The sequence below is a fragment of the Vulpes vulpes genome, chromosome 13 (assembly GCF_048418805.1).
Source record: "Vulpes vulpes isolate BD-2025 chromosome 13, VulVul3, whole genome shotgun sequence".
NCBI lineage: Eukaryota > Metazoa > Chordata > Mammalia > Carnivora > Canidae > Vulpes > Vulpes vulpes.
The window spans coordinates 87,656,781-87,676,481 of record NC_132792.1 but is presented as its reverse complement, the minus strand read 5'-3'; the positions used below and the strand labels follow the sequence as shown (position 1 = coordinate 87,676,481).

Here is a 19,701-nt window from a genome sequence, read left to right as displayed (position 1 = left end):
TCTGTTCACATATAAAGACTTATGTGTACCATTATTTAAAGCAAAGTAATCTTTGTTATTATTTTTAAGACATTGGTAAGTGACTAATTCTTTTTTGTTTCACAAGCAGCCTCCAGAAAAATATTAAACAATTTCCAGGAATTATAAGAAGAAAATCCCCACTGTAATATTACACCAATAGACAATTTAGGGAATAGTTTCCTTCATCCCAGTAAAAGCAGTACCTGAAAATTCTCTCAAAATTCTCTCTCATTCAATTTCCATTTCAACTATAAGTTTGTTGCATCTGTAGACACAAACCAAATCCCAACCTTCTTCTAAGCCCATAGCTATGTTCAACAGTTGGGGCAAAAAGAACCAACCACCTCAGATTTGGGAAGAATAAACCACAGGTGAAACTTTCGAGAATGGACTGCTGCCATAAAAATGAGTTTGACAGTGGAAGAACAATGGCAAAAAGTCACTTTCTATTAAAACTGAAAAAAACTATTTACAATAAACATATATTTGGCTATAATGGAATTATGAATACAAAATTACTAAAACATCTTAGTTTTGAGGCTGAACATTCTTTAAATTGTTGGCCTAACTGCATCTTATTTTTCTACAATGAATATTTCAAACATAGAATAAGAGAACCTAAAACAATTTGCATTAGTATGAAAATGTAGCTACAGAGGAGAACAACAACTTAATAAATCACAATCTCTCTCTCATAAGAAAAAAATAATGTTTAAAAAAACTCTGCTATTAAGGCCAGGTACAGTCCAAATTTATTTCTAGAATTCCAGTGTTGCATAACTAAAGCATATTTCAATGGAGCTGAACATCAAGTTACATAATTACCAAATTACTGCATTCTATTTTGCTTTTTCAGCAAAGAACATGATGGGACTGGCTGACAGCAAGAGAAGAAAAGAATTTAAAGCAGCATATTTTGCTTATAGCAGAAAACAACTTTTATTTTAAAAGAATTTAGATGGAAGATCACAAATTTTCAATATTCTGTTCCCAAATTAAGCAATATAAAATGATCATTAGAAACCTCAATTTTTGCTTGCCATTTTGTCAAGGTATTTTTAGTTGTTTCCATTGTTTATTTTTTAAAAAAAGCTCACCCAACAAATATTTAACATAGTTTTCAAGATCATTAGAAAAGATTTATCAAATTTATATGCTTCCTTCCATGGAGAGGAGCACAAATGTGGGCCATTCAACTACATTTTACAGAAAATTTAATAACAGTCATCTGCTTATATAGCAACAATCACAAAATAATGTAATATATATTCTAGGGAAGTACCATCTCCATTTGTTGATTTAAATTTAAAACATCAGAGGGGCGCCTGGGTGACTCAGTTAAGCATCTGACTAGATTTCAGTTCACCTCATGATCTCAGGGTCATGAGATCGAGCCCCTCACTGGATTCTTGCACTGGGCAGGAGCCTGCTTAAGATTCTCTCTCTCCCTCTGCCCTTCCCCCGCTTGCTCTCTCTCTTAAAAAAAAAATAATTACAAATAAGTAAACAAATAAATTTAAAATGTCGGAGAATTCACTGAATATTAAAAAGCTGTTATCTAAAACCTGCTGATTTATTAATAGCCAAAATGAGGGATATTCATTTTAGAGCAAATGTACAATCTCCACTAAAAAAACATAACTTCAATGGAAGAGGACAAATGCAATCATTAAAAGATTAAACTACTCTGGGAACAGCTCAAGCAAAGAATTATAATAAACTAAGTAGCCTCTCTTATTGTTTATTCTCAGGGAAGGTTTATAAATCAGAAGCTGTTTTGCTTAAAGCATTTTTAAAAGGCAAACAAGATCAGAGCTTCAGACTTTTTCTTGATGTATATATTTGAAAATCTTAAATGACTAATAAAGTCTACAGAAGAGTCAATAAATAAATTTATTGGCAGTGTCAATAAATGATACTATGATTATAGACTTAAATTAATAAACCTAGTGGCGCCTGGTTGGCTCACACGGTTAAGCATCTGCCATAGGCTCAAGTCATGATCCTGGGGTTTTGGGATCCAGCCCTGTGTCAGGCTCCCTGCTCAGCGGGGAGTCTGCTTGTCTCTCTCCCTCTCCCCCTCCCCCTGCTCATGCTCTCTCTTACTCCCTCTCTCTCTCATGAATAAATAAAAATCTTTTAAAAAATTAATAAACCTAAAGCAACAAAACAATAAACCTAAAACAACAAAAGTTATCTAATAGAAACTTCATTTAAAAGTTATTCATTGAGGACCAAAACTATAAAGGATGGTGATGATTACCATGACTCAATGGGGTTGCATCATCCCTGGGCTTCTTTTCTTCTTCAGCTTGCTCCTAGAACACATAAAATGTGGTTTAGACTATATTTTTGGATAACTGTTTGACACACTGGAAACTAACTTTTCTGTGTGCAGGAAGCCAAGCCATGAAAAGCACCATAAAGACAGGGACAATACATTAGTAGCCAGCACCATCAAGTGGGTGTGCAAACCCCAGGAGGCATGCCATGATCCATGGGAGTAATCCTTTATTACTGTCTTAATTCTTTGTTAGCTAAAATCAAAAAAGAATAACAGCAATAACAGTTAATGCTGAAGTTGATAAGGGTGTCTCCCTACTGCCTGGGTGTGACAGTCACACCAGAGGCAGGCATGGAAGAGGCAAGTCCACACCAAAGCCAAGGTCTCCACCATACCTTTTCCTTCAGCCTACTGGCATCTAGAATAGTTTATTAGGGCTCAGTTAAGATTATGTTGTCTAATTTTAGAGGTGCCTGAGTGGCTCAGACAGTTAAGTGTCTGCCATTGGCTCAGGTCATGATCCTGGGGTCCTGGGATGGAGCCCCATATTGGGCTCCTTGCTCAGCAGGGAGTCTGCTTCTCCCTCTTCCTCTGCCCCTCACCCCTGCTTGTACTCTCTCTCTCTTCCACTCTTGTACTCTCTCTCTCTTCTACTCTGCTCTCTCTCTCCCTAAGTAAATAAAATCATAAAAAAACTACATTCCCTAATTTTACCCAAAATGACCTGCAGAGAAGAGACAAATGACTTCAAAGATTCCTTCGAAAAAACCAAAGACTGAATACAACCAACAACACAAGTGCCCAGTAGGAACAGGGCAGAGGTTCCCTCCACAGAGCAGGTAATTCAGCAGACACACTCTCGTGGCAACTCTGGAGGGAAGGTTGACCACCTAACAAAGACTAAGGTGACAACTGCTTTTTGTAAAAGATAAAGAAGAAAAAAGCATTTGTTAATGGGTATCCAGAAATGTGTTTCATTTACATAATTTTGTGGCCATAGACAATGTATGCCCCCTACACAAATTCACAATTATACACTTAAAAATTTGGGAACAGAGTTTCCCAATTCTAACATCCTCCAAATGAAGGGTTTCAGCAGGCTTTGAAGTCACTTTTGGAAATATAAATATGCAACACTTTTGATTGGTTCCCAAGAAAAACAGGGAAGATGAAAATTCAGTAGCTGAAATACACAAAAACCTTCACATAATTGATGGGGGACGCTGAGAAATGAGTGTTATGACTTAGTAGGTTTGGCAAATAATCACTTCTTCAAGTTAGCTCTATATCTCTTTGGGATATATCTTTTTAAGCTATGCCAAGGGGGACTGCCCCTGTTTTCTCAGGACTAACACAATCACAGCACTGAAGTCTCATACTTGGGGAACTCCTAGGCTCTAGACAAACTAGGATAGTCAGTCATCCTGGCTGTGACAACCATTACAATCAAACCTAAAAAGCAGACTGCAGATAATGGCAACACAAAGCTTTGAATCAAGCTTTCAAAAAAGAATCGTGCATATTAATATTTTAATTATAGCAAACTTGTTTGTAACTGTTAAAATAAATACTGTTAATTTTGTTTTTATATTACACATTTTTAGTTTCTTTTTTGGTCTATAGTTTTGAGGTACAAAATACAATTTATATAATAGTAAATCATACAATTTTCAAATAAACAAATAATCCACATATATTGAGATATGTACGTGACTAATGTTTCTTTAATGATGGGGAAGCAAATCAAGCTACCACTTGACAATATGGCCATATACAACTGATTGTGCTGGAATGCCTAACCTTCATATCTTTCTATATACATAATTTGTTTTTTTGAATTCATATTGTTCAAGGCAAAAAATAAACATAGAATGAAGTAGTACAGTGAAAACTTTCCCACCCATCTTCCTCCATCTAGCCAATTCACAGTACCTCCACCCAGTAATCACTGTTATTAGACTCTAATACATCCTTGCAAAGTTTTTTTTATGAAAATACAAAGAAACATGAATATATACTCTTATTTTCCTGCTCTTACGCACAAAGGTAGCACATTATAATACTGTTTTCTACCTCTTTTTTCTTTTTTTTTTTTAATTTTTTTTCTACCTCTTTTTTCATTTAACAAAATACCTCAGAGAACTTTGTCAGGTTATGAAGACCATTCTCCATCTTTCTTCACAGCTGCACAGTATTATACTTAATGGATATATCATGATTTACCTAACTGGTTCCATATTTATGGATGTTTAGGTTGTTTCTAATCTTTTTTCCCTGTCATATAATGCTAGAGTGAAAAATTATCACATATATCATTTTGCATATGTGTAAGGGTATCTATGGAATGACTTCTCTTCTCAGAAGCGAAACTGACAGGGAATACCTGGGTGGCTCAGTTAGTTCAGCATCAGACTCTTGGTTTCAACTCAGGTCATGAACCTGATCAGGGTCATGAAATCAAGCCCCAAGTTGGGCTCCACACTCAGCATGGAGTCTGTTTGAGATTCTCCCTCTGCCCCTCTCCCTGCTCATGCTTGCCTATTCTCTCTTTCAAACAAATAAGTAAATCTTGTGGAGAGGGGGGAGAAGTGAAACTGCTGGTTAACAGAGACTCATGTTTTCCCGCTGCTAATCCTCACATGAGGTGCCCCATTCAACAGCCCCATAAGCCTTGGATCAGGGCCTGTTTTCCTACAGTCTTGTCAACAAGCTATGTTATCAAATTTTGGGGTGTTTGCCAAGATGAATAGTGAAAAATATCTCACTGTAGTTTTAATTTGCATGTTCCATTATGAAGAAATTGAAGATTACTTTGTATATTTAAAAGTCACTTGTATTTCCTTTATCCTGTGAATTACTTTTTTTTAAGATTTTTAAAAATTTATTCATGAGAGACACAGAGAGAGATAAAGACACAGGCAGAGGGAGAAGGAGGCTCCTTGAGGGGAGCCTGATGTGAGACTCAATCACAGGACCCCAAGATCACACCCTGAGCTGAAAGCAGACGCTTAACCACTAAGCCACCCAGCCATCCCCTGTGAAATATCTTTTTTACATCCTTGGCCCATTTTCTGTTGGAATGATTACTCATCTTTGGGTCTTGATAAATTAGGAAGATTAGTCCTATTGAGATGAATTTCTCTTTTTTTCCCAGTTTGTCATTTGTCTTTTTCACTTATCTTAGGATATTTTTTAAATGGCAGAGAAATTTTTGTTGTTTAAGAGAGTATATTATCAAACTTTTCTTTCATTGTTTCTTGATTTGAGTAACAGTTAGAAAATCCTTTTTTACTCCCAATTATAAAAACCTCCTATTTTATGTATTACATTTGTGGCTTATTTCCTACATTTGAATCTTTGATAAACACTGAATTTGAGCCAGGCTATATTGTGAAGTAGACATCCCTTCTCTTCCCATGCTAAACTGGGTAATTTACTGAAGCCTGGAAATATCATATACAAATCTATATTATTAGGCTATCACATTGCACTACCATCATCTTTTTATCAGTTTCACCTGCTTTGATGAGCTTACTGAAGGCAGACAGTATCTTAACCATTTTTCATCCCCAAGACATTACGTAACACCTAATCTAGCTCAGAAAATATTTGCTGAATGAAGGCATAAATGCAAGTATTCCTACTTGGCAGACTTCACATCCAAGGAAATCACAGATATCCTTATGCAATTAATAAAATGGCATCCTGATAAAAACTATAATCCAGCTCTTCTAAAAATTTAACATGCAACTGGATCACTTGGTTATTGTGTTAAAATGCAGATCTTGATCCTGTAGGTCTGGGATTGGGCCTGAGGTTACCATTTTCCAACAAGCCCCAGCTGAAGGTCTGTGGACTACATCATGAGCCTCACAGGGCCATTTACTAGGCCGGAGATGGAAGTAGAGAAGCCATAACCCAATCTCCATCTACCTGTGTTCTACTGCATGTGAAATGATGAACTGAATCAGTCTAATTTTCTATGGCAGCTCTTTACCCCAATTTCATCCCTTTTTACCCACTCAATACACAGGAAATTTACATAATTCAAAACAACACTAGTATCTTCTCATAAAGGTTCTACTGCAAAAACTGAAACGGTAACAAGAAATAGTATTCAAGAGTTGATTATGTGAGCACAACAGTTACTGAAGCATTTTTATAATCACTGTATCATTCAAACATAAAAAGAAATACATAATATGCTGTCTATCACTCTGTTAGTAGATTAGGATGTTTGGTTCACACTTCTTTATTTGCTACTGAAATTCTGCCTAGATAGAAGAAACATATTCCTCCCAAAAATAACATTACCTCTCACTTCAGAGTTAAATTACCCACACTCCTTATGTCCATGTTTTTAGACGAAATCAAGGTTATATGCAGACATACACCTGGAAGATCACAATTTTGTATTTAAGAATAAATTTATGTTTCTCTTAAGACACAATGATCTCATTTTTTGGACAATTTAGCAAATAAAGAGCATTTAATACCATACAATAGAAGAAGGAAAAATGCTGAATTCGGGATCAGGTGACCTAAGGCCAAATCCCAACCTCATCCACAAAAGAAAGTATGTAACTGTAAACAAATGACATATATTATCTGTACCTAATTTCTCTTGTCTATAAAATAAAGCAATTGGACTAAATGTTCCAAGACTCCTGCTAGCTTTAAAACTCTTTGCTTCTGTCTGAGCTAATTAATTATTTCATGAAGGTAATAAATCCACATTGCTATTAATGAATAGACAGCTAATTAAAAAAAAAAAAAAGGAAAGGAAAAACTAGCACTTTTCGTTATCTTCCCAGACAGAACACTTAAGGAAATAAGTATGAATTGAGAAAAATAAAACCATTACTGTGATTTCTCACGTTTCAAACTTTAGTTTTGAAAATTGAAAATAAAGCTTTAGGGGAAAAAAAAACAGCATTCCGAAAAAGGGGAGATAGTGTGGTTCAAGGAACATTAAAAAAGGCTTTGCTATGGTACATTTCCATTTGCCAATTTAAAATGCATTATTTTGGAAGAAAGGATTATAAGATGGGAAAATAACCAATAAGGCTGCATGTTCTGTTACCTCCTGAAGGACCTGGATGCATCATATACTTTTACTACAAGTTACAATGATTTTTCTAATTAATCTATGTCTGTATTTCCTTATCTATGAATTCCAATCAAAGAAGTAAAACAAAGGATTTTCACCCACTGATCTGTGATTAACAATTTCAAGCCCTCACCCTGAAACTGCCAGAGACTGCCCCTTCCTCTCTCACCCTCAGACCAGTCTCTGGAGCACAGGAAGATGACCCAGCAATTATTGTTCCTCATCCATGAGGATAGCGGGTGATACCTACTGGTGTCACAGACTATGGAAAACACTGAAACATTTGGTAACTCCAATGTTAAACCAGCATTTGAATTTCACTTGCTGTCTCAAGTTTACTTTTCAAATTCTCTTTTTCTCTGATTCACTGTGGGTGACAAATTGAAGACAAATGAAATTAGCCTTTCAGATGAAAAAAAACGAAAAAACAGGAAAGGATTACTTTCCATTGCTCTACTGGAATTCAGATGTAGACAGAGAAGGAAATGATCTCATTCAATTCAAATATTCAATAATATAGCTAATCTCTGAATGAAAATCTCTCTCTAGTATTTATACTAATCATGTTTTTTATTTTCCATATTTTATAATACTTTGACATTCTGGAGGCTTGTGAATAGGGGAACTAATTCCTAGAGAGAGCAAACAATTTGCCCGTGATCATGCCAATCACTGAGTCCATATCTGACTCACCTCTATTTATCAGGTTCCTACATTTCCTACAGCCCTAAATCATCCCAGGGCCAGGTACCAGACAATAGAGACAGCCCCTGAGCCAGAAACTACAGAAATTATTCAGACCAGCCAATCCTAAACCCCCATAGTTTCCTGATTCTCCTCCGCATCCATTCCTTTCTGTAAAAAATACAACTAAGGCTCTTGCCCACGTTTTTCCCCTCACCCTTTCTGTCCCTGAACAGACTGGTGCTTCCTGGTATGATGCTGCATAGTGTGGTGTGCTCCCCCCTTGGGAAATGTGAGTGATAAACCTTTTTTTTTTTTTCCCAATGGAAGTCATCTATAGATCTGTTAGCCTCACTTTACCTGAATAAAAACAAAATCCCAGGTATATTTTAAAACAGTATTGGCTAAGACTTTCACAAAAATAAAAGGGAAAAAATCTAAAATAGCTTTACAAACATCTCCATTTTATGGTTCTCCCATATATAAATGAATTCAATGGGCTGATGCAAACTGGTATATCAGTCATGTACAGGGCAAAAAACTGATAAAAAAAATAAGTACTACTGAAGATTAAGAAACTAATATAATCCTACCCTAAATATTTTCTCAATATCTATTTAAGGATATTACCAAATATTTCATTATACTATGCCTAAGTCAAAGCCAGCCATGGCTCCCTCCTACCAGTTTATCAAGTTCAGTAGACACAAGACCAAGTGCAACTTCTTCTGCTCTGCAGTCAAGATCCTCTTGGCTCAGTGGCTCACATTTATGCTTGCCATCTTACTATGTTATCATGTACCAAGCTTAGATTCACTGAAATGGAAAGGACCCTTACCATCTTTTAATCTAAGACTCTTGTTCTATAAATAAAGAAACTGAGCCCAGTCTGGTGAAGGACTTGTCCTTGGTCACTGAGCTAATCACCACCCCAGCCAAAGACTAAAATCCAAGTATTGTGATATCCAGCCTAACACACATTCTACAAAACTGCCATTACCAACATCTGCTCAGTCAGACAAGTCATTATAATCCCATCATTTATCATATATATCATATTTGTTTCCAACCCCATATCTTTGCTCATGCTAATTCCTTGACCCAGACAATCCTTCCTCTGACCCTTCAACTTCCTTATTTCTTAAGGTTAGTTACCTAGATAGCACCCAGATCTTAAAACACAAAGAAGTTGTATTCTCTCATATTGCATTTTACTAGGTTGGATTTATTTTACCAGGTTGGACTTAAGAACCATTTGTTATAACAGCATTAAATATGCATTAGATAAACTGTATTTGTTAAATACACTAAATAAAGCATTAAATACAGGCATCTTAGATATTCCTCTTCCTTCAAAGCCAAGACTTGAGCCCCTAGTGATTGTACTTTTCTCTGAAGGCTGAATGTATCAATGAGCATGAATGTGCATAAGCATTTAATTGTCTCACATTACTCTATATAAGTTAGTTCTTTTCTATTTGACAAGAATATTTTTTTCAGATACATTCAGATCCTTTAGAGAATAAATAATTGTCTCCTATTTCTATTTCTCAAAGTTTGGACTTCACTAATCAGATACAGATTTCACAGATTTTAAGAGCTCCAGAGGAAAAGGAAGAATGGGAACCAATATTTATCAGTATCAGGTATTTCACATACATAAATTACTTTATTCTTATACAGTTAAATAAAATTTCATTTTTTTATTTGGCAATCTTGCATTTTTATGTAGGAGATCTGAAATTTTACAGCCTACATATGATTTGGGGTTTCATGCCCATAACACCCACATGCACACCAAACACCTATGAAATTGCATTGGAAAAAAAACAAAGCTCAATTATAAAGTACCTGCGCTTTGCCAGTCAATTCTAACAGTAGTGAGTGGAAAATAACAAATGACAATAAAAAGGAAGCTTGTCTTTGTATTGGCTGCATGAAAAAGCTTCCCATGTTAAGGAATCTAACAGAGACAGGTAAACTCCTCTCTTCAACCTGCAGCAGCCCATGAACTGGCATGGTAAATGAAGCTCATCCACATAACAATTCTCCATAACCAAAGGCATAAGATGTGTAATAAAACCTAAGTATAGGAAGTCCTCTTGCAGATGGTGTGAGAGAGACTATATACTGGGATGACCCCTCTGGAAGATGATACAAAAACCTTACCAAGATTTTAAATGCATATAAGTCTTTAGTATGACAAGTCTCTTGATAAGATTTTATCTGTGAATCAACGACAAAAGCATACCAAAATATATGAATAAGAACGTAAAAAAAAATAAGAACGTTTGGTTTTAACACAGCAGATAACAACAAAAACTAAAAATTATCTAAATGTTTAGAGAAAGGTACTGTGTAAAGGAATTATGGTACCTTCACAGAGTAGAATACTAAGCACCACTGAACACAGTGACAATATCTGCATGCATCTCCAAGACATACAGGCTTAGGTGCCAAAAAAAAAAAAAAGCAAGATACCATATTGGAAAGAGTATAAGCCCATTTGGGATACATGTATGCATGTAGTATGTATTATGTATGTATGTGTGCAGGAAGGGTTTGCGGTTTTTAGCTTCCTTTTTTTTTTTTTTTTTTTTGCTTCTGATTCCAATCTAGATAGATACGCAAGAAAAAATAAACAGTGGTCACATCTTTAAAAAAAACTGGGGTGGGGCACCTGGGTGGCTTAGTCAGTTAAGCATTCAATTTTTGATTTCAGCTCAAATCATGACTCAAGGTCCTGAAACTGAGTCCCATGTCAGGCTCTGCACTGGGTATGGACCCACTTAAGATTCTCTCTCCCCTTCTCCTTCTGCCCCTCCCCTGCTCTCTCTTTCTCTCCTTCTTAAAAAAAAAAAAAAGATTTGGGGGTTTAGCATGTGTTTAAGTGGGTACAGTAGAGAATTTACTTCTTATTTTTGTACTATTTGTAGTATTTTTTAAAACCATGTGCCTGTATATTGAAAAATATCACGAAATACTTTTGAAGTTCTATGAAGAAATACATAGAAAATTTCAATATAAGAAGACATTCACTGACAGATATTATTATCAGCATCTGGAAATTACCAGATATTGAAGATACGAAATTACTACCTCAAAAGCAGAGGTTTAGAAAGTATCCAACAGTTCATCAGTTATATGTTTAATGTACTTAATCTAGCGACGCTATTTTGCTTAGTTGACTGGAAATGTCACTTGTAATATCATTTGGGTAACACAGAAAATAAAGATTGTTAGTGATATTTCAAGCAAATTTCAAACATGATTTTAGTAATCAAACTCAAGCATGACTGAACCCCTTTCTCTCCACAGTGAATGTAGACACAGATATAAATCAGCTTACTGTATTAAACTATTATTTATGTCTAATTAAAGTGGACACTGTAACTGATAATGAGCCCCTAAGGCACATCTTTCCTATTATCCTATATGAATATTCTTTAAAACAATTACGTGTCCCAAACACCTCAAAACTCATGTCAGTAATACAGCCCTTTGAAATGTCATTATCTTACTATGATCAAAGAAGTCCACTTGGCCTGGAGATGCCATTAAACACTAGGAACATCATTCAACAGATGTTTGTGGAAACCCAGTCATGCAAGATGCCACACTTAAACAGCACCTATATAAGTGCTGAGCACTTCTGGGATTCAAAAATGGGAAAATCCTAATATGGAAAGGAGATAATTATAAAAATCACTGGAATCAAGTTGGAAACCAAATTAGGCTTCAAGATAAAACTTGATTTGTGCCAATATAGAAAAGACTGACATCAAATCAAGGATTGTATGACATTGTGTCACTTCACCAACTGCAATATGTAAATATATAACCACAACCCACACAAAGACCCCAAAACCCATACCCTAATACATGTTGATGGCCCATGAGAAGGTCACTAATGAGAATGCTCTAATGGCCCACTATCACCAAAACAGTCACTGTGATGGTCTCCTGCTCACTTCTGCCACCTTAAAATTTGTAGGAATACAAAAAATTGCCACAGGAAAGAGCACAGGTAAACTAGAAGCAAGATGCATATTATACACTCTAGCTGTCAAGGTGTCACTGAGTATTTCTTAGATGTGATTAACAGTCAAATAGTAGACTGAGTAAAGCACGTTACCCTCCAGAGTGGGGCAGGCTCATCCAGCCAGCTGAAGGCCTTCAGAGAAAAAATATGACCTCTCTGAGGAAGAGCAAATTTTGCCTCCAGAATGCCTCTGAACTCGAGGCTGCAACATCAACTCTCTTCTGGGTCTCCAGCCTGCCAACCTGCCCTACAGATTTCAGACCTGTCAGCCCCCAGAATTGTTTGAATCAATTCCTTAAAATAAACTTATCCATATACATAAACATATAATTCATCATCATCAAATAGGGACCAAGATTGTGAACAGGGATTATGACAGCACTGTCAACTACTCCCATTGGTTCTGTTTCTCTGGAGAACCCTGACAGACACAATGTCCTCCAGTTCACAGTCTCTGTCCCTCACTTGATAATGATCAATTATCTCTATCATTACAGTAGGAAAGTCTTTTGGGGCACCTGGGTGGTTCAGTCAGTTAAGTGGCCAACTCCTGATTTCAGCTCAAATCATGATCTCAGGGGCCTGAGATTGAGCCCCATGTCAGGCTCCACAATGAGCAGAGTCTGCCTGAGGATTCTCTCTCTCCATGCCCCTTCATCTTACCCCTGCTCACATGTGCATGTGCACCTTCTCTCTCAAATAAATAAATCTTTAAAAAGAAAGGAAGGTAGAAGGTAGGTTAGTCTCTAAAACTACCACTAAGATGTACCAGGACTAATACTTGATGGATTTACTTTCTGGCATTTTCCTATATACATATGCATAGCTTTATCTCTAGTTCAAAAAGTAACACATGTTAATGGTAAAATATTTGAATAGAAGAGACAATATAAAAAAAGCACCTGGGGACACCTGAGTGGCTCAGTGGTTGCACATCTGCCCTCAGCTCAGGGCCTGATCCCAGAGTCCTGGGATCAAGTCCTGCATCGGGCTCTCTGCAGGGAGCCTGCTTCTCCTCTGTCTATGTCTCCACCTCTCTCTGTGTCTCTCATGAATAAATAAAATCTTCTAAAAATATATTGTCTAAAAAAAAAAAGCACCTATAACCAATCATTTAGTAATAACTACTCTTAACCTTTTAGTCTGTCTCCACATCAAATTAAGTCTCTAAACAACTGTTAGATAACTGATTTTGGGAGGGCGGGTTAAATTTTTTTTCTTTTTTAGGGTTTTTTTCTCAGATTATTCACTAAATAATTACCTTCAGTTCGAGAAATACCTCTTTTTAATAGGACATAAATTGTGTGTGGTATATTTGGGGGGAATTAAAAGAAAAGGAGATTATTTAAGAAATTTTATTTGATAAAACCTTAAGTACTAAGTTATTTATCATGAAAGATAAATCTCTTAAGTATTTTTCTCAAAAGTAATTATCTTATCATAGCTATGCACTGTGTTTGTAAATACAAGCATAGAATCTTGGAAAACACTGGCCAGTCACAGAATATCGTAAGATATAATTGTATTAATTACCATGTCATGTGAGGTATACATAGTACAATAAATTGATTTACATGTATGCAATATGCTATACTTAAAATACACCCACATGTAAATGTGTTCAAAGATACACATTAAAATTTTTAAATTAAAAAGAAAAAGCCTCCTTTCACTTTATTTTTTTTAATTTTTTCTCCTTTTATTTTAAAATGGAGATTACCCTTTAAAAATGTTATCAGGTTTTAATAACATTTATATTCTATACTTTGTATACAAAACTCAACCAGAGTTTCAGCTCCTAGTCACTGAGGAAACACCTCTGTTGTGGTTACAAAAACTATATAATTACATTATGAATTCCCAGTGAGCACAAACTAGAAGGAAGAACCCAGGAATCAACACCTTACCAAGCATCCATCCTGATTCAAATGCTCTTTGGAATCCATATTAAGCTTCCTCTTTCTGTTAGGCTGTTTCATTGCCACTTTAGCACTCCTTAGCAGTGTTTTTCTGTAAAATAGTGCCACATAAAAAAGTTTAGGAGTTTTGCACCGCTAGAATAACAAAAACAAACCCCAAAAATGTTTTCATTAAACTTCTTCTAACTGGTTGCTATAAATACACTGAAAAATGAACTCAGGTAAAAATTTCACTGTTGCTTTTATAGTCCCCCACTATCATAATACATTAATGGGGAAAGAGCGGAGTTTTCTGCCTCATCTAGAATTTATTATCACAAAGAAAAGAGATACTATTTCTTTGGTCTATCACAATACTTTTGGCATTTTGTGTCTGGGGAGTTGGGGTGTTTTTTTGCTTAGCTTAACTAATTCGGATTCACTGAAATCTACCTATTCAGATACTCACATGGTCTGACTGTCCACAATTGTCAAGGCAAAGGTATTCTTGGTGAAAGGACTTTTATCATACACAGCATAGCACAGCAATCTGAAAGAGAGAAAATAAAAAATTTTACCAATCCAATTTATCATGGACCATTCTTCAGTATGTTAATACATAGTACTGGACTAGTAACAAAATTAAATCAATAATCAAAAACTCCCAACCAGATGGACCAGTTGGATTCACATATAAGTTCTACTAAACATGTAAAGAAGAGTTAAACTATCCCAAAATAATAGAAGAGGAAGAAACTCTTCCAAATTCATGCTGTGAGGCCAGTATTACCCTCATACCAAAAGCAGACAAAGATAACACAAAAAAAGAAAATTACAGGCCATTATCCCTGATAAAACAGATGCAAAAAATCTTCAAAAAATATTAGCAAACTGAATTCAACATAAAGAAAAGGATCACAAATCATGATTAAGTGGGTTTTATTCGAGGGATAAAAGAATGGTTCAACATCTGCAGATCAATCACCATGACACACCACATTAACAATATGAAGAATAAAAACACAGGTCTGAACTACATAGGTTCACTTATATAAATGCAGTACAGTACTGTAAATGTTTTTTCTCCTCTTTATGGTTTTCTTAATAACATTTCCTTTTATCTAGCTTACTTTACTATAAAAATATGTAAAAATACAGTATATAACAAAAATAACATATGCAACATAGGTTAATTGGCTGTTTATATTATCAGTAAGTCTTCTGTTCAATAACAGACTCTTAGTAGTTAAGTTTTTTGGTGGGTTGAAGGCTATATGCAAATTTTCAACTACACCGGGATTGGTGCCCCTAATCCCCACATTCTTCAAGGAACATTTATAAAAATCCTAAAGATTCCACCAGAAAACTGTCAGAATTAATAAATGAATTCAGTAAAGTCACAGGATACAAACTTCACACCCAGAAATATGCTGTATTTCTATGCACTATGAAAAAAGTAGCAGAAAAAAATATAAAAATAATCCCATTTAAAACTGCATCAAAATAATAAAATACCTAGGAAAATATCTAATCCAAGGAGTTGAAAGACCTGTACTCTAAAAAATATAAGACAACTGATGAAAACACTGAAGATGAAACAAATAAATATAAAGATATTCTATGCTCATGGATTAGAAACCTTAATACTGTTAATATGTCCATACTATCAAAAGTAATCTACATATTCAATGCAATTCCCATCAAAATGCCAAATTTTTCACTGAAATTAGGACAAATAATCCTAAAATTTATTTAAAACCACAAAAGACTCTGAATAACTAAAGCAATCTTGAAAAAGAAGAACAAAGCTGGAAATATCACAATCTCAGTTTTGAAGCTATATTACAAAGCTATATAAACAATACAATACTGACACAAAAACAAATGCACAGATCAACAGAAGAGAATAGAGAGCCCAGAAATAAGTCCAAACTTACCTAGTGAATTAATATATGACAAAGAAGGCAAAAATATAACACAATCGCGAAAAGATAGTCTCTTCAATATATTGTATTGAGAAAAGTGGAACAGCTACATTCAAAAGAATAAAGAATGAAAATGCACCACTTTCATGTGCTATACACACACACACACACACACACACACACACACACAAATCAACTCAAAATAAATCAAAGACCTAAATGTAAAACATGAAACAATAGAACTCCTAAAAGGAAATGGAGGCAGTAATCTCTTGGACATCAGCCTTAGTATTGTTTTTGTGAATCTGTCTCCTCATGCAAGAGAAACAAAAGCACAAATAAACAAATAGGACTACACAAAGCTAAAAAGATTTTGCACAGCAAAGGAAACCATCAACAAAACAAAAAGGTAACCCACTGAATGGGAGAAGATATTTTTCAAATGATTTATCTGATGACAGGTTAATATCTAAAATATAAAAAGAATCTGGGTCACGTGAGGGGCTCAGTCAGTTGAGCATCCAACTGTTTCAATTCAGGTCATGACCTTCGGGGGTCATGAGATTAAATCTCACATCAGGCCTGTGCTCAGCAGGGAGTCTGCTGGAGATTCTCTCTCTTTCCTTTTCCCTCTGACCCTACCCCCTCTATAATAAATAAATCTTCAAAAAATAATTCATGCAAACTCAACAACATAAAAACAAAGAATCGAATTAAAAATGGGGAGAAGTCTTGAACAGACATTTTCCCAAAGGAGATATACATATGGCTAACAGACACATGAAAAGATTCTCAACATCACTAGTCATCAGAGAAATGCAAAATAAAGCCACAATGAGATTATCACCTCACACCTGTCAAAGTAACTAATATCAAAAAGTCAATAAAAGGAGTGGCTGGGTGGTTCAGTCAGTGAAACATCAAGTCTCGATCTCAGCTCAGGTCTTGATCTCAAGGTCATGAGTTCAAGCCCCAGTTGGGCTCCACGCTGGGTGTGGAGCCTATTTTTTTAAAAAGTCAATAAATAACAAGTGTTGTCAAGGATACAGAGAAAAGAGAACCAACACTCTTGCACTGTTGGTGGGAATGCAAACTGGTGCAGCCACTATGAAAAACAGTCTGGCAACTCCTCAAAAAATTAAAAATAGAGATACCTTACAAATCAGTAACTCCACTTTTGGGCATATATACTACCCTCCAAAAAAAAACCACTAATTCAAAAGGATACATGCACCCCTGTGTTTATTGCAGCATTAGTCACAAAAGCCAAAATATGGAAGCAACTTAAGTGTTCATCAACAGACGAATAAAGAAGATGTGATATATATATATGTAAATATACACAATGTAATAATACTCAACCATAAAAATGAATGAATTCCTGGCATTCAAGACAACATGGATGAACCTAGAGGATATTATATAAACTAAATAAGTTGGATAGAAGACAAATAGTATAGGATTCACTTATATGTGGAATCTAAAAAACAAAACAAATGAAGAAACAAATAAATTCACAGATACAGATAAGAAGCTGGTGGTTGCCAGAAGGGAGGGAGGTAGGAGGAAAAGTAAAACAAGTGAAGGGGATTAAGAGGCTTAAACTTCCAGTACTGAAACAAATATGTCCTAGGGATGAAACTGCAGCATAGGAAATATGATCAATAATATTATAATAATGTATGGTGACAGATGGTAACTACACTTACTGTGGTGATCATTTCATAATGCATATAATTGTCAAATCTCTGTTATATTCCTGAAACTAATATATTATATGTCAAATATACTTCAATTAAAATTTTTTAAAAAATAAATGAATACATTAATAGTAGATATTCTTTGAAAAGTTATTTGGAATGAACTTTTGATAGGCAAGTTAACCATTTTAGAGAACTTGCCCCTAGCATTATATGAGTACCACTGGAGCTATAATTCACTTGGAATAATTTTAACTAAGACTGATATGTAACTTAAAAAAAAAAAAAGTTTAGCAGACCTCAATCATCATAGTTCCCAGTGTTTTAGAATCATATACCCAAACTTCTTCCCTGATACATCCACCTACACAATGACCCTAGATATGACAAACTGAACACATTCACAACTGAGCTCATCATTGCCCCTCTCAGTGCCTCCCAGTTACACTCTCTCTCCCTATTTGCATTAATGATAGGACCAGTCACTCGTCTGTCTCCATCTGCCCCTTGACAATTCTTCACACTAGACACTGCACAAGAGCACCAAGCCAATGGGCAAGTGGAAGCCAAAATCCATTCTGGGCTCTGCACACATGCCACTCTCCCTGCCTCCGTTTAAGAGGTGCCAGTCAGAAAAATGCATCTTTTTCTGATTCAAAAAAAGACACCTTTTGGGCTAATGGTGCCCTGACTTTGCTGTATGTAGCCAGAGACCTGGGAGTTAGCATCATTTCATCCTTTACATCACTCCATACACTCTATCACCAGGTTTTGCTCATTTTTAATCTACTCAACATTTCTTTTTTTTTAAGATTTTATGTATTTATTTGTTTGAGAGAGAGAGAGAGAGAGAAACAGGGGGGAGGAGAGAGAGAGAGAGAGAGGAAGAGAGAAAATCTTCAGCAGGCTTCACAATCAGCGCAGAGCCCAATGCAGGGCTCAATCTCACAACCCTGAGATCATGACCTGAGCCAAAAATCAAGAGTCAAATGCTTAATTGAGCCACTCCGGTGTCCCTCAACATTTCTTGAATTCATTTTCTCCTCCTACTCCTATTAAATCTGACCACCTCCAATTTAGGCTCCAGAACACTGACCTGCCCTACTATTCATCCCTCCTTTTTCAATCCCTCTATTTTTTATTCATCTTTTAGGACTCAACTCAAGGGAGACTTCATAGCCTTGAGACAGCCTTCCTTACTTACCTCCTGCTCCCAATGGACCAGGTATGTCTTATATAAAACACTGTACTTCTGCGTATCTTTGTCACATTATTCAACACCTTATACTACATCTTTTTTATTTACAGATATGTCTCCCTTCATGTGGCTGATAACAAAGATCATGAATTATTGATCCCTATTTTCCCATTGTCTAGAGAGCCTCTGGCTCAGCATATCTGTGGCCCTAAACTGCCCAAGTACAGCTCTGAATTACAGAGAAGCGTCCACCACATTAAGTTGGTGCCAGAGTCCTTAGTCCACACATTACTCCTTTTACAGTACTGTTTGAGTAGAGTGAGTGGAGTTCTCTAACTTGGCAACTGCTTTCTCTTTCTCTTACATATATTAAAAAAAATAGACAAACAAAACACATTTCCTCATATACACTTCCTTCCATTCATTTGATATTTATGTCCTTAAGATAAGCACTTACCTAGTAAATTCAATAACATTGCATTTATTTTGTAGGATGTAAATACAATTTATCATGCCTAGCTCCCAGTCATACTCTGAACAGCTATGCAAATGAACAGCTTAGACTTGATGCCTTTAGCAAAGTATTATTGCACAAGACATAAGCACTGCCAAGGCTAGTCTGCATTTTACAACTAATAACACCCCATGGCTTGTCAAACCAATATCAGTTGGCTACTAAGGCTTTTGTTTTGCCATCAAAGTGATCTGTCTTGCTAATCCCTAGTAATTATCTCAATAACTCTGGTTTGTTTAAAAAAGCAAGAAAGCCTGAATTTGTATTATTATGTATTGGGGAAAAAAGATGAAAATGTTTCCACTGAGAAGTTCCAAAATAACAA

General features: G+C 35.6%; 1 protein-coding gene across 4 annotated transcripts in view; it reads right to left on the bottom strand.

Moving 5' to 3' along the window:
* The window catches only part of L3MBTL4 (L3MBTL histone methyl-lysine binding protein 4), a 446,630-nt gene that overhangs the window by 349,896 nt on the left and 77,033 nt on the right, over positions 1–19,701 (bottom strand). For 3 of the 4 annotated variants that reach the window (XM_072734933.1, XM_072734932.1, XM_026005930.2), the window contains exons 2-4: positions 14,509–14,589; positions 14,049–14,151; positions 2,285–2,339 (exon numbers count right to left, since the gene is read on the bottom strand). In XM_072734933.1, coding sequence (XP_072591034.1) covers positions 2,285–2,339; positions 14,049–14,120 — 127 coding nt within the window. In that variant the 5' untranslated portion in view covers positions 14,121–14,151; positions 14,509–14,589. The remainder of the gene's footprint in view (positions 1–2,284; positions 2,340–14,048; positions 14,152–14,508; positions 14,590–19,701) is intronic. The other variant, XM_072734931.1, reaches the window with a different exon arrangement.